General features: G+C 40.0%; 1 protein-coding gene across 2 annotated transcripts in view; it reads left to right on the forward strand.

The window, feature by feature from the left end:
- The first annotated feature begins 295 nt into the window (after nt 1-295).
- The window catches only part of ACSS2 (acyl-CoA synthetase short chain family member 2), a 46972-nt gene continuing 32741 nt past the window's right edge, over nt 296-14526 (forward strand). For both annotated transcript variants that reach the window (XM_079720088.1, XM_079720089.1), the window contains exons 1-2: nt 296-488; nt 6670-6865. In XM_079720088.1, the coding sequence (XP_079576214.1) occupies nt 311-488; nt 6670-6865 (374 nt within the window). In that variant the 5' untranslated portion in view covers nt 296-310. The remainder of the gene's footprint in view (nt 489-6669; nt 6866-14526) is intronic.

The raw sequence follows: 14526 nt of genomic DNA on the forward strand, positions 1-14526 counted from the left end.
CTCCCGTCACGCCTGGCCCCTCCCCTTCTGCTTTCACGCTGCGGTTCCACCGCTTCCGCAAGTCAGCTCCGCCCCATCACCCAAGCAATGCTCGACTTTTGCCTATCGGTTTCTTTGCTAGCCCTGGTCCCACCTCCACCAGGCATGGCTCCGGCCCTCCGGGCCGCCCCCCGCCACATGCCTAAGCCACGCCTCTGCTGTCAGGCCCCGCCCCTTCTCTGAAGGCCCCGCCCCTCGATCGGCCTGTTTTCCCCCTCCTGGCAGCCCGCTGAGACCACCAAGGCTGATACGGTGTTCGGAACTTGAGGTGATGGGGCTTCCCGAGGAGCGGGGCCGGAGCGGCGGTGGGAGCGGGGTCCGGGAGGAGGCTGGAGCCCGGAGCCGGGCGCGGAGTTGGTCTCCGCCGCCCGAGGTCAGCCGTTCCGCGCACGTCCCCTCGCTGCAGCGATACTGCGAGCTGCACAGGCGCTCCTTGGAGGAGCCGAGAGGTGAGGCCGGGCCCGGGCGGGCCTGAGAGACGTCAGGGAGGAGAGAAGTGGGGGGCTCACAGGAGAGTGAGGAGTTGGGGGTTCCCTTGGGAAACTGAGGGGTCCGTGAGAAGATAGAGGTTTTGTAAGGGAAGAATTGCGGTTCTTTAAGGAGACGGAAAAGGGGTTCCGGGAGGAGAGGGGGGTTCTCTGAGAAGGAGGGTTCTGTAGGAAATGAGGGTTCCCTAGGAATTGGGGGGGTTCCTTGGCGGCTTGGGGGTTTCGTGAGGAGTTGCATGTTTTGTGAGGAGAGTGAAAGTGTCCTAAGAAGAGAACAGTTCCTCAGGTGAAAAGGCGGGTTCTTAAGGGCGCAGAGCGCCTTGAGGAGAGGCGGGCCACAAAGAGAATTTTCTTTGCCGCTTTTCAGACCAGCCCACCCAGTGCCTCCTGACACCTTTAACCTGTGAGTTAAGTCTCCACTGCTGAGGGGCAGTAGGGTCCCATCCCGGCGTCCCCAAATTAGTAATGGAGTCCCAGATCTATTTTTAGTATTTCAGAAATCCCAATGGAAACTACCATATAAGACTGAACAAGTCACTAAAATGTTGTCTTTTCAAAAAAATTAGGGATGGGATTGTAATAACTCAGAAATTCTGATAGGTAGTTCCATGTCTTTAAGAACGTGTGGGGAAAATTCCCCACCTGTGCCCTCAAGCTGGGTTAGGGGTCACAACTGTAGCTGAGGTGGGAGGCAGCATGATATTGGCAGTGGGACAAGCATGAGCCACCGAATCAAACTCAGAAAAATCTAGATTTAGATCCTGGCTCTACCACTCATTTACTGTGTGGTCTTAGGCAGATTTAAAAACCGGTCTGAAATTCCTTTTCTTTATCTATAAGACGGAGGTTATAATACCTGCCTCACAGTTTCGTTTGAGGGCAAAAATGAGTAATAAGTGGCATGTGAATTATAGAGTGCCTGATGCACAGTAGCATCCACTAAATAGCGGTTAGTCTGATAACAATAAGAACAAAGTGGATGAAGCAATTATTGAGTAATGCAGGATGAGACTGAATCAAGTGTAGAGTGGTTGATTGCTGCATGCAGTGTCCAAGTTTGAGTCCTCAGACCTCTTTTATTTTTTTTAAGGTGTTCATATAGATATTTATTGACTAAATTTGCCTACATAGAGAGTGTCTTACTGCTCATTAATGTATACCACACCTTAGACAAATATTACACTTAAAAGAGTCAACTGGTTGGTAATTCTTTCCTTGCCAAAAGTTTCTACTCTTTATAAAAGAATTCACAGTAGGCTTCCTTTAATAGGGAAATGAGCCAATATCTTTAAATAAAAACACAATCACATGGAACTTTCATAAAACACCCTTATATCACACACCTGTATCCACCAATCATTCCAGGATTCTGACTTCTTGGGATAACACCATGTTTTTGTTGGGATTCTCTAGGAATAAAATATAAAGACCAATTAATATACTGGTCCTATAATAATATCATATCTTCATTTTTCCAATGGAGACTGCCTGGTTGGCTCTCAGAGAGGTGATCTAATCTATAGTCTCACCCCCTAATCTAAGCTCACTTTCAGGTTAGATGTCCCCAGCTTGTTTCTTTTCTTTTCTTTCTTTCTTTTTTTTTTTAAATTGAAGTATAGTTGATTTACAATGTTGTGTTAGTTTTAAGTATACAGCAAAGTCATTCAGTTATTTATGTATATCCTTTTTCAGACTCTTTTCCCTTATAGGTTATTACAAAATATTGAGTATAGTTCCCTGTGCTACACAGTAGGTCCTTATTGGTTATCTATTTTACATATAGTAGTGTGTATACGTTAATCCCAAACTCCTAATTTATCCCTCCCCTCCTACCTCAGACCTCTTTTCACTTCTCTCCCCTCTCTATTTTCTCCTGTCATGAGTTCATCTGTTTCCCAGGGGTGAGCTTTTTTTTTTTTTAATTGAGGTAACATTATTTAAGTTCCCTGTGTACAGTGTTATATTTCTACTTCTGTATACACTACAGTGTGATCACCACCAAAAATTTAGTTTCCATACATCACCATATAGTTACCCTCTTTACTCATTTTCCCCTCCCCAGCCTTCCCCTCTGGTAACCACTAATCTGTTCTCTGTATCTATGTGTTTGTTTTTGTTTAGTTTGGTTTGTTCATTTATTTTGTTTTGTTTGTTTTTTATATACCACATATGAGGGAAAGCATATGGTATTCGTCTTTGTCTAACTGTCTGAAATGGTGAGATTTCATTCTTTTTATGGTTGAGTAATATTCATATATCCATATAATAAATATATATCACATCTTCTTTATCATTCATCTATCAATAGACACTTAGGTTGCTTTCATATCTTGGCTATTTATTGTAAATACTACTACAATGAACATAGGAGTACATATATCTTTTCAAAATAGTGTTTCTGTTTTCTTCAGAAAAATACTCAGAAGTGGAATAATGGATTGTATAATAGTTCTATTCTTTTTTTTTTTTTCTTTTTTTTTGTGGTATGCGGGCCTCTCACTGTTGTGGCGTCTCCCGTTGCGGAGCACAGGCTCCGGACGCGCAGGCTCAGCGGCCATGGCTCACGGGCCCAGCCGCTCCGCGGCATGTGGGATCTTCCTGGACCGGGGCACGAACCCGCGTCCCCTGCATCGGCAGGCAGACTCTCAACCACTGCGCCACCAGGGAAGCCCAATAGTTCTATTCTTAATTTTTTGAGGAATCGCCATACTCCAAAGTGGCTGCACCAATATACATTCCCACCAACAATGTCTTAGGGTTTCGTCTCTCCATATCCTTTCCAACACGTGTTATTTCTTGCCTTTTTGATAATAGCCATTCAAACGGGTGGAGGTGATATCTCATTGTGGTTTTGATTTGCATTTCCCTAATAATTAGTAATATTGAACATTTTTTCATGTGCCTGTTGCCCATCTGTATGTCTTCTTTGGAAAAATGTCTATTCAGCACCTATGCTCATTTTTTAATTGGGTTGTTTGTTTTTTTGTTGTTGAGTTGTATGAGTTCTTTATATATTTTGAATACTAACCCTTTATTGGATATATGATTTGCAAATATCTTCTCCCCAGGGTTGAGCTATTACTGTCAAAAGAACTCCTTTTCTACATATTTAGCTCTGTATCCAGGATCTCACTTTTGCTCTAGTCTCAAATTTCATAGGTCTGTAGAGCATTTTATTCACACACCCTGTTGTTATACCATATTTAATATGACTGTGTCTCAGATTCACCAATTTTCCCTTCCAAACCTGCTTTCCTCCCTAATTTTCTAATCCCTGTCAATGGCACCATCCCAAATCTTATCTATCTGTATATCTTATTTATTTATAGATTGCTTACTGCTTACTAGACACAAATTCTGTTTGATTTGATGTAGAGACTATTATCCCCATTTTATGGAGAAGGATACTGAAGCTTAGAGAGGTTAACTTAATTGCACAAGGTCACACAGGTACTTAGTGGTGGAGCTGTGATTTGAACCAAGGTAGTTTTGATTGCAGAACCTGTTCTCCCAATAGCTATGCTGTTCCTCTTCCCTGATCCACAGTCTGCCTTTCACCAAATTCTGTCAAATACTCTTTCAAAATCTCTCTCAGGTTACCTTTTCTTCCATTCCTATAGACCCTTTTAATTCAAGGGAGCAGCCTCCTAATTGGTTCTCTCTCCACTAGTCTCACTCATTTCCAATATTTCTGGTAGATTTAGATTTAGATGTATCTAAACACTCTTAGCCTGATATTATGGAAACACTGCTTTCATATGTCACTTCAAAAACTTGCAATAGTTCCCTATTTCCTACAGCTTCAAATTAAAATTCTGCCTTTCTTTCAGAGTCTCTGGATAACTAGCCCACCCCACCTTTCTATTCTTATCTTCCGCTACTCCCCACTGTATACCCCTCATTCTACAACAGGTCATTCTTGTTGATATACTGGATACACAAAAGTCCCTTTCCCATCTCCTTGCCTTTGCCCATTCCCTTCTGTTCCTCTCTACTTAGTCAAACCCTAACAATTCCACAGAGCATTCCCTGATCATCCCAGACCATTTTCATCTTTTCCTCTTCTAAACTTCTTCAGTACTTAGAATGTGTGCCAAAGAAACACCCATAGTTCAACAGCTCCACCAGAAAAAAACAAAAACAAAAACTAAGTGATCATGGACTTCACTGGCGGTCCAGTGTTTAAGACTCCGAGCTTCCACTGCAGGGCGCATGGGTTTGATCCCTGGTTGGGGAACTAAGATCCCATATGCAGCGTGGCGTGGCCAAAAAACAAAACAAAGCAAAGCAAAACAAAAAAAACTAAGTGATCATAAAACTTAGTTTTCTTCACTCCTTGTTGATGGACGTAAATGTGGTTCAAATATAGTTTTACATAGTTTATGCCTACTAATTTTCACTTTAAAATATTTTTGAGTATACACACATACTCAGTGTAGTTGTAACAGCATGGACTTTAGAGTTAGATCCATTTGTTCCCTCTTTAATGGCCATTTAGTATTCTATTGTTATCACTACCAGTATTGCTAGTTTTTTATCAGTTTTTTCGTTATTGGGCTTTAGTGTTGTTTCTAGTTTCACTATTATAAATAGTGTTAGTATAAACATCTATTGAGTAATCTCTTTTTTTCCTTTGGTATTACTTTCTTAGAGTGGGTTCCCCAAAGTTAAGTTAGCAGATGAAAGGTTATTAAAAATGTTATGATTCTTGTCAGGCATTGCCCTGCTGTTCAGTAAATTGTGCTAATTTCTTATAATGCTGTTATCATATAAGAGTATCTGTTTTCTAGGGCCACTCAGGCATTGAGTTTAATCTTTCTTTTAGTCTTTGCTAGTTTTATTGGCATCTAATGGCACCTTGGGGTTGATTTAATTTGGATTTCTTTAATTCATTGCAAGTTGTACTCCATGCGATTTAGCTTTCAATTATATTCTGTCTTGTATATTCAAAAATATTTTATGTTAGTCTTGTCTCTTTAATCAGATTATATAAACTAGATCATCTAACCTTGAACAAGTCACTTTACCTCTATAAATTTGATTTCTTATCAGTAAAATGAGGGGGTGATAACCTCTAAAGTTCCTTCCATTGTTATGGTTCTAAGTGTCTCTGTCTCCTCTAGCTCCTGATCCAGTACTGAGATTATCCTAGGTGTTCTGCAGTTGTATGTTTAACCTGTTGAGTACCTTTTCTCCAAAGTAGCCAGGCAAATATTTCAAGATTATAAATCTGATCATGTCCTTTTCCTGATTAAACTCCTATGATGGCTTTCCATTGCTCTTAGGGTAAACAGCAAATTCCTTATGCTTAGAAGGATTGCGTTATCTGCCCAGTTTATGTGTCAGTTCCTGCTATTCTTTCTGTAATTCTCAGTGCTTCGGCCTAAGGGAGTTCCTCTTAACACATACCCTTGGTTCTTTTCTGTCCCATAGTAATGTCTTTCTTGGTGGGGGAGTGGAGAAAAACTCCTATTCATCTGTCAGATTTTAGCAACAATGTCTTCCTCAGGGCAGTTCAAATGGTGACTTAGTAAATGTATAACCTTGGGCAAATTATTTAACCTCTCTGAGCCTGGATTTTCAAATCAATAAAATAAGAATGAAAATAAGGCCTGCCTCCTAGGGTTGTAGTAAGAACTAAATAAGATAATGCATTTAAGGAGCTTTAAAGCAACATCTGGCACTTAGCAAGTAGCACTTGGGCAAGTAGTAGGAGGAGAAAGAGATGCTCATTAAATAATTGCTGAGAGTGAATGAACAAAGTAAGCCTCCTATGTCATGGAAGGCTCTGTGGGTAAAGGATTTGTTCCTTTCACTAATTAGTTCATTTAAGAAGTTACTGATTGACTACAATGTACTAGGCATTGTGGCTACAATTTAAATAGACAGTGAAAAATGGAGTGGCAGTTTTGAGAAGGGAGGGAAGAAATTTGAGTCAAGATTCAGCCCATGGGAATAAAAGGTGGTTTAGGAGTATGGTGGGTGTTAAGATTTGATAGGTAGGTAGAGGAGGGACCCAGGTGGTAGGTCCTAGAGTACAGGGCAGATTTGTGACTTGGTCCTGTGCATAGACTGGTAAGCCATCTGAGGATAAATATGTCTGAGAAGCTAAGTGATGTCTGGGCTTCCTTTTCTGTTGCAGAGTTTTGGGGAGACATTGCCAAGGAATTTTACTGGAAGACGCCATGTCCTGGTCCATTCCTCCAGTACAACTTTGATGTGACTAAAGGGAAAATCTTTATTGAGTGGATGAAAGGAGCAACTACCAACATCTGCTACAATGTACTGGATCGAATTGTCTACGAGAAAAAACTTGGCGATAAAGTTGCTTTTTACTGGTAAAAACATCTATTTTATAGCCTGTGGCAGATAAAAAGTCATCCTCACATTTATATAGTGTTTTGTAGTTCACAAAGTACCTTAAAAATCCATGAATTCATTTGTTGCTTACAACAACCCAGAAGAATAAGCAAAGTATCTTTAACTTAATGTCTCAGGTGAGGAAAAATACCTCAAGTAAGTTAAATGACTTCCCTAAAATCACATAACTAGAATGTGACAGAATTGACATTCAAAGCCAAGTGTCCTGACTTCTAGTCTAGTGTTCTCAACTTGGAGAGGAACAAGGTGAGAGGGTAAATGGAAGCAAACAGTACTAAGTAGCTTTCTTTCTCATTCTTGCTTTGGGAGAAAAATGGATATTGGATTTTTCACTACCACTACCACTGTTATCATTACCTTTGATTGAGCTGTATGACAGACACTGTGCTCAAGTGCTTAGCAAATATTATCATATTTGATGCTCACAGCAACTAAGAATACATTATTTATTTTCCTCATTTTACATATGTGAAAACTGAAATTCTGAGATGTAGATAAATGACTTATCTGAAGTCATACAACTAGTAAGAAGCAGGGCTAAGATTCAAACCCCGGTAGCACAATTCCAGAGTTTATACTCTTAACCATGACACTATACTATCCTTTTAGTTTCTTATACTAGCCTCCCAACTTAGCTTTGCAAAGTAGGTATTCTTTGCTCCATTTTATAGCTGAAGAAATGAAGCACACGTCTGTGCTTCATAGTGAGTAAGGTCATAGCATGAGTAACTGGTAGAGCCAGGATTCAAACCCAAGTCTGTCTGATTCCTTGCTTTTAACACTAGGCCACACTGCCTCCCCAACTGAAACTGAGAACCCCCCTCCTCCTAGCAACATAGCTTAGAGGAGGTGTTACAAAACTGAACCTGAAATAAGATCTTGAAGTTCCAGTTATTGGAGTGTTGCTTCTGCCACCAACCATGAGCACTTTGGGAATTGATCTATTTCTCTTTAAGTAAGCCAATAGGAGCACGTTGGTATTTCATGGAAGAATTAAATTGGTAGTCAGTAAAAATTTGCCCAGTTTGTGTGATATATTGAGAAAAACCCTAACCTGAGAGATAGGAAACTCAGATTCTTATTCCAACTGTGCCATTCACTTGCTGTGTAACCCTAGGCAAGGCATTTAACTCTCTGAAAGTCAGTTTCCTCATTCATAAAATGGGGGTAATAATTCTACCCTTGTCTTTATCACTAGATTGTTATGAGAATCAAATATGATATTGTAAAAGCATTTATTTGTTCATTGGAAAACAACATACAGATGTGAGTGGTCTGTTATCACATTACCATTGTTCAATTTGGGGTCACTTTGCCACTGAAAGTCATGGCCTATTATGCCTGTTGAGACTTTGTTTATCTCCTACCCTGGGACTTTATGCTTCAGCTCCAGCTGACACTTGGGCCCACCTCCTAGGTTCCTTAGGGATCAAAAAACCTTTAAAGATTTGCAGAGGAGATGCTTTTGTCTAAATTTGTTACCTGGTTTGAAATAATTCAGGTGCAAGGGGAAAACACAGGCCAGAGTTGTCCAGTCACTGGATATTGCTGCAGAGTGCTGAGGCCCTTCTTTTAGTTCCCCTACCATCCATACCTGAACAGAGCCTGTCTCCACATTTGTAAAATGAAAGGAGTAGATTAGATCAGTGTTCTCCCAAGAATGCTCTAGGAACCACTCACTAACTAGTAGACATATTAGCAGGGGCTTCTTGATTCATGAAACAAATGAGACTGAGAAGTAATACATAATAAATTACGTTTGTGGGATTCCCTATGTATATTAGTATAGTAAAGACTCCAAGAAGTCCTACAGTAAAGATACCTGATTAATTTTAACATGGGATTTCTAAAGTTTATTTGAGCCTCAAACACATTTTGCAGCATGCTATTAACATCAAAAGAAGCAGTATTCCATGGAACACCAATTTGGGAAGCACTCAATTATATAATCTCTACATTTACTTCCAGTGCAAAATTCTGTAACTCTATATATAACAAGACATTTTCACTCCATTTTTACATTGGTCACTCAACGAATAAGAATTTTTAAAGATATTGGTTATACAGCCCTATGTTAGGTGTTATGGTACAAGGGTAAGAAGAGTGGAGACAAGTACCACACTGGCCATTATTATTCAATTCTCAAGCTACAGATAAATCACATTTGTTAAAAGAAAGTAAAGTGAAAACATGCGAGATACTTGGTTACTTCCCTTTTTTACCTCCATATTTTAAAAATAATATGCTTATACTGCTATTTCTTCATCTTTTTTTTAGAAAGTATTGACTTCCTTTTATGATAGATGAGAATTCAGTTCTTGTATATTCCTCCAGCTTCCTTCTCTTATCTCCTCAGTATAATTATACCTCTGTTTTTTAGTTGATTTAAAAATCAATGTTTATGTTAGAATAATCTATCACAGTTGCATTTCCTTTTATGTAAAGATTTTTTTTTTCACAGAAGTTAAAAATTGCCTGCCATTTTTCTTGCCCTATTTGCCTTTGTTGTATACTCAATTTTTTTCAAACTCTCTATCATATAATTTATTCTCTGAAGTGCTCTTTTTCTCCTTTTTCCTTTGTCTTGGAGCCCACCTTCTTCCTGCTCTAATTTCTATTAATGCTTTTAAAGTGACATCTTTTCAGTGATTTGCTCCAGTTGATATACTTCTTATGGAGCCATAGTATGACTTTCTTTTCAACCTAGGCATTTACATAGCTATTAGAAAACCACATTTGTAGGTCACTTCTTGTTTTAGGGCATATCTTATATACATACTGAAATAATCCACAAAGGAAATAGTGCCCTTAGGAAAGTACTCCAATAAGCCAAAAAAGAACAATATTAAGGAAGAACTTGGCCTTTTACTTTTGGCTTGACACATTGTAAATACTCATGGAAGAACAGTATTTTTAGAATTTGAAGTGACTGTCTTAGAGTCCATCTAGGCCAGCTCTCTTTACAGATGGGTAGATTAAGGGTCAGAGAAGCTAAGTGATTTGCTTAAGGGTGATAAACCTGCTTGGAGACAGAGCTGAGACTAATCTCCAGATATCCTCACTCCTAGTCAACTTCTCTTTTTACCATATGATACTACAGTGGACCCTTGAACAACTCGAGGGTTAGAGGTACCAACCCTTGCACAATCCGATCTGCATGTAATTTATAGCTGGCCCTCCATAGCCTCTGTATCCGAGGTTCCACATTCACGGATTCAACCAAGAGTGGATCATGTAGTACTGTTGTATTTACAATTGAAAAAAATCTGCATATAAATGTATTCATGCATTTCAAACCCGTGTTGTTCAAGGGTCAACAGTACTTCATTATTCTAGCTGTGCAGTACTTGGCTGTGACCAGTGAAAAGAGAAATTAGTCATATTAGTTAAATTAACTTTAAGTTAATTTGCTTAAAAATGTAAAATAAATGGTGTCATCAGGTTTAAATGGCCCAGACCCTTTAATGAATGTAAAATAGATTTACATTCTATTGGGGAAGACCAGACAGGCCTACATGAAACAGCCTGAAAGCAATTATGGGTCAAATTGCAAAGAGCCACTTTTACAAATAGTTCACAGAAGGGAGAAAGCATTGCAGGGAGGCAGTATAACATAAAATTAGGAGAATGTGTTTTGGTGTCAAACTAACCTAATTTGAGTCCTGTTTCTGCCACTAACTAGCTTTATGATTTTGCACAAGTTACTTAGCCTCTTTGAGCCTCAGTTTTCTCAACTGTGAAATGTGGATAAAAATAGTTTTTATCTCATGGAGTTGTCAACTGAACAGGATTGAAAAGGATAACAACCCATGTGTCCAATTCCTGGCACATTGAAAGCACTCAAATATTAGCCGCCATTATTATTATATTGGGACAGTGAGATGACCAAGTCTGTCTAGAGTAAAGGGTTTATGTAGGGAACAATTTATTCATTCAATACTTATTAAGAACTTACTATGTACCAGGAAGTATTATGAACAAACAGGCAAACTCTCTGCCCTCATGGAGGTTATATTCCAGCTTAAGGAGACAGACAGTAAACAAACCAACCAACAAATATGTGACAGGTAGTGATAAGTGCTATAGAAAAATACAAAGCAGTTTAAGGAAAAAGGAATGACAGTGAAGAATGGGGATTGATAAGGGAAGCACTCTCTGATAAAGGTGACATTTGAGCAGAGATATGAAGGAAATGGAGAGTGTTATGCCCATAGCTGGGTTGGGAAAGGGAAATATTCCAGGTACATGGAAGAGCAAGTGCAAAGGCCCTGAGATGGGAGTGTTCTGCTACCTGGGGTGTTTGAATACTAGCTAGGAAGTTAGTGTAGCTGAAGCAGTATTAGCAGGACACTAGATTGTATAGAACCTTGAAAGAATTTTGGGTTTTATTAACAGTGAAATGGGGAACCACTGGACAATCTTGAGCATAGACGTGAAAATGATTTGACTTATGTTTAGAATCTGTCTTTGTGTTGAGAATAGACTGTAGAAGGGCAAGAATAGAAGCACGGAGATCAATTATGAGGCTATTATAGAAGTCCAGCTGAACAATGATGGTGATCTAAACTTTAGTAGTAGCTTGAAGGTGGTTAAAAGTGGTCAAAATCTGGATTTATTTTGAGTGAAGAGCCCATGGAATTTGCTGACTTGGATTGGATTTGAGGAGTGAGAGAGAGAGGAGTCAAGGTTATCTTCAGCAGTGGATGAGGTCCAGGAATGGGACATCTTGACTATTTTTGGAGACCTATGAAAAGATTTTATGCAGGGGAATGATGCAGTCACAGCTGGGTTTAAGAAGATTAATCTGGATTCATATGGAAGTGAGAGTGGAAAGTCAGAGAACTGAGAGTTTTGTTATTCAAGGTAGAGATGCCTGAACTGGGATATTGCTGGTGGGAATGGAATTGAACAATGAAATGTTAGAGTAATTTAGAGGAAAGAAACCAACATAGGTAACTGGGCGTGTAGATGGTGGGGGCACCGACAGAGAAAGTGAGAGAGAAGAGTCAAGGGTCCCCTTAGTCTATATAATACTTTACCTCTTTCAGAGGCACACAGTCATCTGATCCAGAGGCTAATTTGCCCTCAAGACTTTGGTTTTAACCTCTCTTGCACTTTCTTCCCCCTAACATGGCAGGTAGAAGTGTTAGTGGGGATTTATGTGTATACGTGTGAGAAGGAAATCAGTAACAAAGTTATTAGAAAAGTCATTCAGGGAGAGATAGTCAGTGAGGGATATTAGAGGTAGCTCAAGGAGTTAAAGGGATACTGGCAAACAGTGGGAGACTGGGGGATTAAGTAAACAGTGGGAGATTATGGGGAGGGTGGAAAGAGTGGTTGATGGCTATTATTCTGGTGATTTATATGAGCTGTTCAGTCTCTAGGTTATTCCAGGAGAGGAACCCAGTCTCCAAAGCTCAAAATATTTGGTATAGTCCATTCCTTCTACTTTTTGCTTTGGGTTGCCTATGGCTATCATTATCTCTATACCATCTCCCCCTTCAACCTCAGCTGAAATCACTGAAATATCTCTCCACAGGCTCTGACTATTATTCAGTCCTTCCTTAGAAACTTCTGAGAAGCAGGTGACTTTAGAACAGAAGCTCTGCTCTCAGGATCCCTGTATGTTCCTGAGTATGAGTTCCAAAATATGATATTTAGAACTGTCCAGATCCTGGTGGGGTATGTGTGAGTGTGTGTATTTGAGGAGGTGGGGATGGTTGGGAAGGTGAGATAAGCCCATGGTCTGACAAGGAGAAGATTGTCAAGGTGATGTGGAAAACCAGAGCCCTAGAGTGTGTTGTCTTAGCATTCATGTCCAAGGACTGTGTTAATTATCTAGGTCCATGTTCTGGAGTTCATTTCAGTGAACTAGATGATCACTAGTTGATCACTAGTTCAGTGAACTAGATGATCACTATGGGAAGGGAGGGACTTTTTTGTCCTCCATCTATATCTCCACTGGTTTCACAATAGTGTATTTATTTATTCAAATATACCATTTGACCCTTGAACAATGTGGGTTTGAACTGCATGGGTCCACTTATACACAGATAATTTTCAACAGTAAATACTACAGTACTGCGTGGTCTGTGGTTGGTTAAATCAGCAGATATGGAGGAATCAAGGATATGGAGAGGCAACTGTAAGTTATATGCAGATTAACCCCTATGTTGTTCTAGGGTCAACTGTACTTGCTAAGGAAAAATACTCATTTGAGAAAGAAGATGGCCTCAGACCATTATCTTCCCCTCTCTGGGCCTTCCCTTTGTGGGAGTGGTGGGAGATGAACTACTGATACTCTGCAAGGTCCCTTTCAACACTGACGTTTCAGGATTCTGCGACTGTTTCTGAAGAGGAAGTTGTTTTTAGAAGTTCTATTGCAACCTGTAGTGACTCTATGGTGACTCAGTAGGCAGGCTGGGCTTCTGTTGAGATGATGAAAGAAGAGGAGGATTTTAGAAGGGATGAAGAAGCTGAGGAGGAGAATCTGATCCCCTTGTCTGGTAATATGAACACTTTAGCATAAACGCTTTAAACTCATGGGAGATATGTGGGGAAATAACTATTGCTGGGAACAGTCTTTCTCCACTTGAATCAGGCAGGCAGATTGTGGAGGAGGACTGGAGGATTTCATGTTTAAGGTGGATCTCTAATTTTCTTCTCTCACTTCCCCTGAGTTTCAGACTCTTGATGCCTTAAAGAGCCATTCCCTAAAGTGATGGAAATGAAACAAGTAGGCTGTGCTGTCCAAGTCACTAGTCACTTTTTGGAAGTAGGTGGGATATGAATAATAAATGTATTATAATAATAATAGTATATGTTATACATTAATATATGTACTAACATATGTAATAATAAGTGTGTAATAAATGGAGACTGTCTTGAGGCCTGACTCAGTGTCCTGAGCCATGTCAGCTACCTGAGTTTGTGTCTGGGCTGACTTCTTATACAGGTATATTAAGTAAATATTTAATGAGGAGAATGGCTTTAGATAATGACCTTTTTCTGAGCCTTCTTTATCTCACTGGTAAACTGTCTGGGGTGAACAGGATACTTGCTAAAGTTACTTCTGTCACTGACCTTCAGAATTTCTATCACAAATGTAGGGAACTGCAGTGGCAAGGCAGCTAGGAGAGGTTGGGAAGGGGAGGAACCCAGTACTGGCCTCTTGTTCTTTGAAGAGAGCAGGTAGTTAGGCGGGAGCATGGGTTCTTGCCTTAGGGAGGCGTCACATTTACAACAGTAAATACATAAGGCTTGGAGCTGAAGATGGGCCTTCTCCCTTTTCCTGGATTTGGTATGGGAGAGTTTCGCCACTGGTAATGATCCCTAGTGTCTGATACCTTGAACCTCTGTGAGAATTTGAGACTCTCACTCCCAGACCTTTGAGGTCCACTTCCTGTACAAAGCAGGAGTTGTAGCCCCAGTATCTCCATCCCCAACAATTCTCATAAGTGATCATTCTGATTCTGGAACACTACCAAGACCACAGAGTTCACACAATACCTATCCCATTGTTAGGCAGCTCTGTTACAAAGTTCTTAGATATATTACCTCTGTATAACTTTATCCCCATTCTATCCTCTTCCCTTGGTCTTAGTTCTCTGCTCTGGGG

This window comes from Hyperoodon ampullatus (assembly GCF_949752795.1).
Source record: "Hyperoodon ampullatus genome assembly, chromosome: 14".
NCBI lineage: Eukaryota > Metazoa > Chordata > Mammalia > Artiodactyla > Ziphiidae > Hyperoodon > Hyperoodon ampullatus.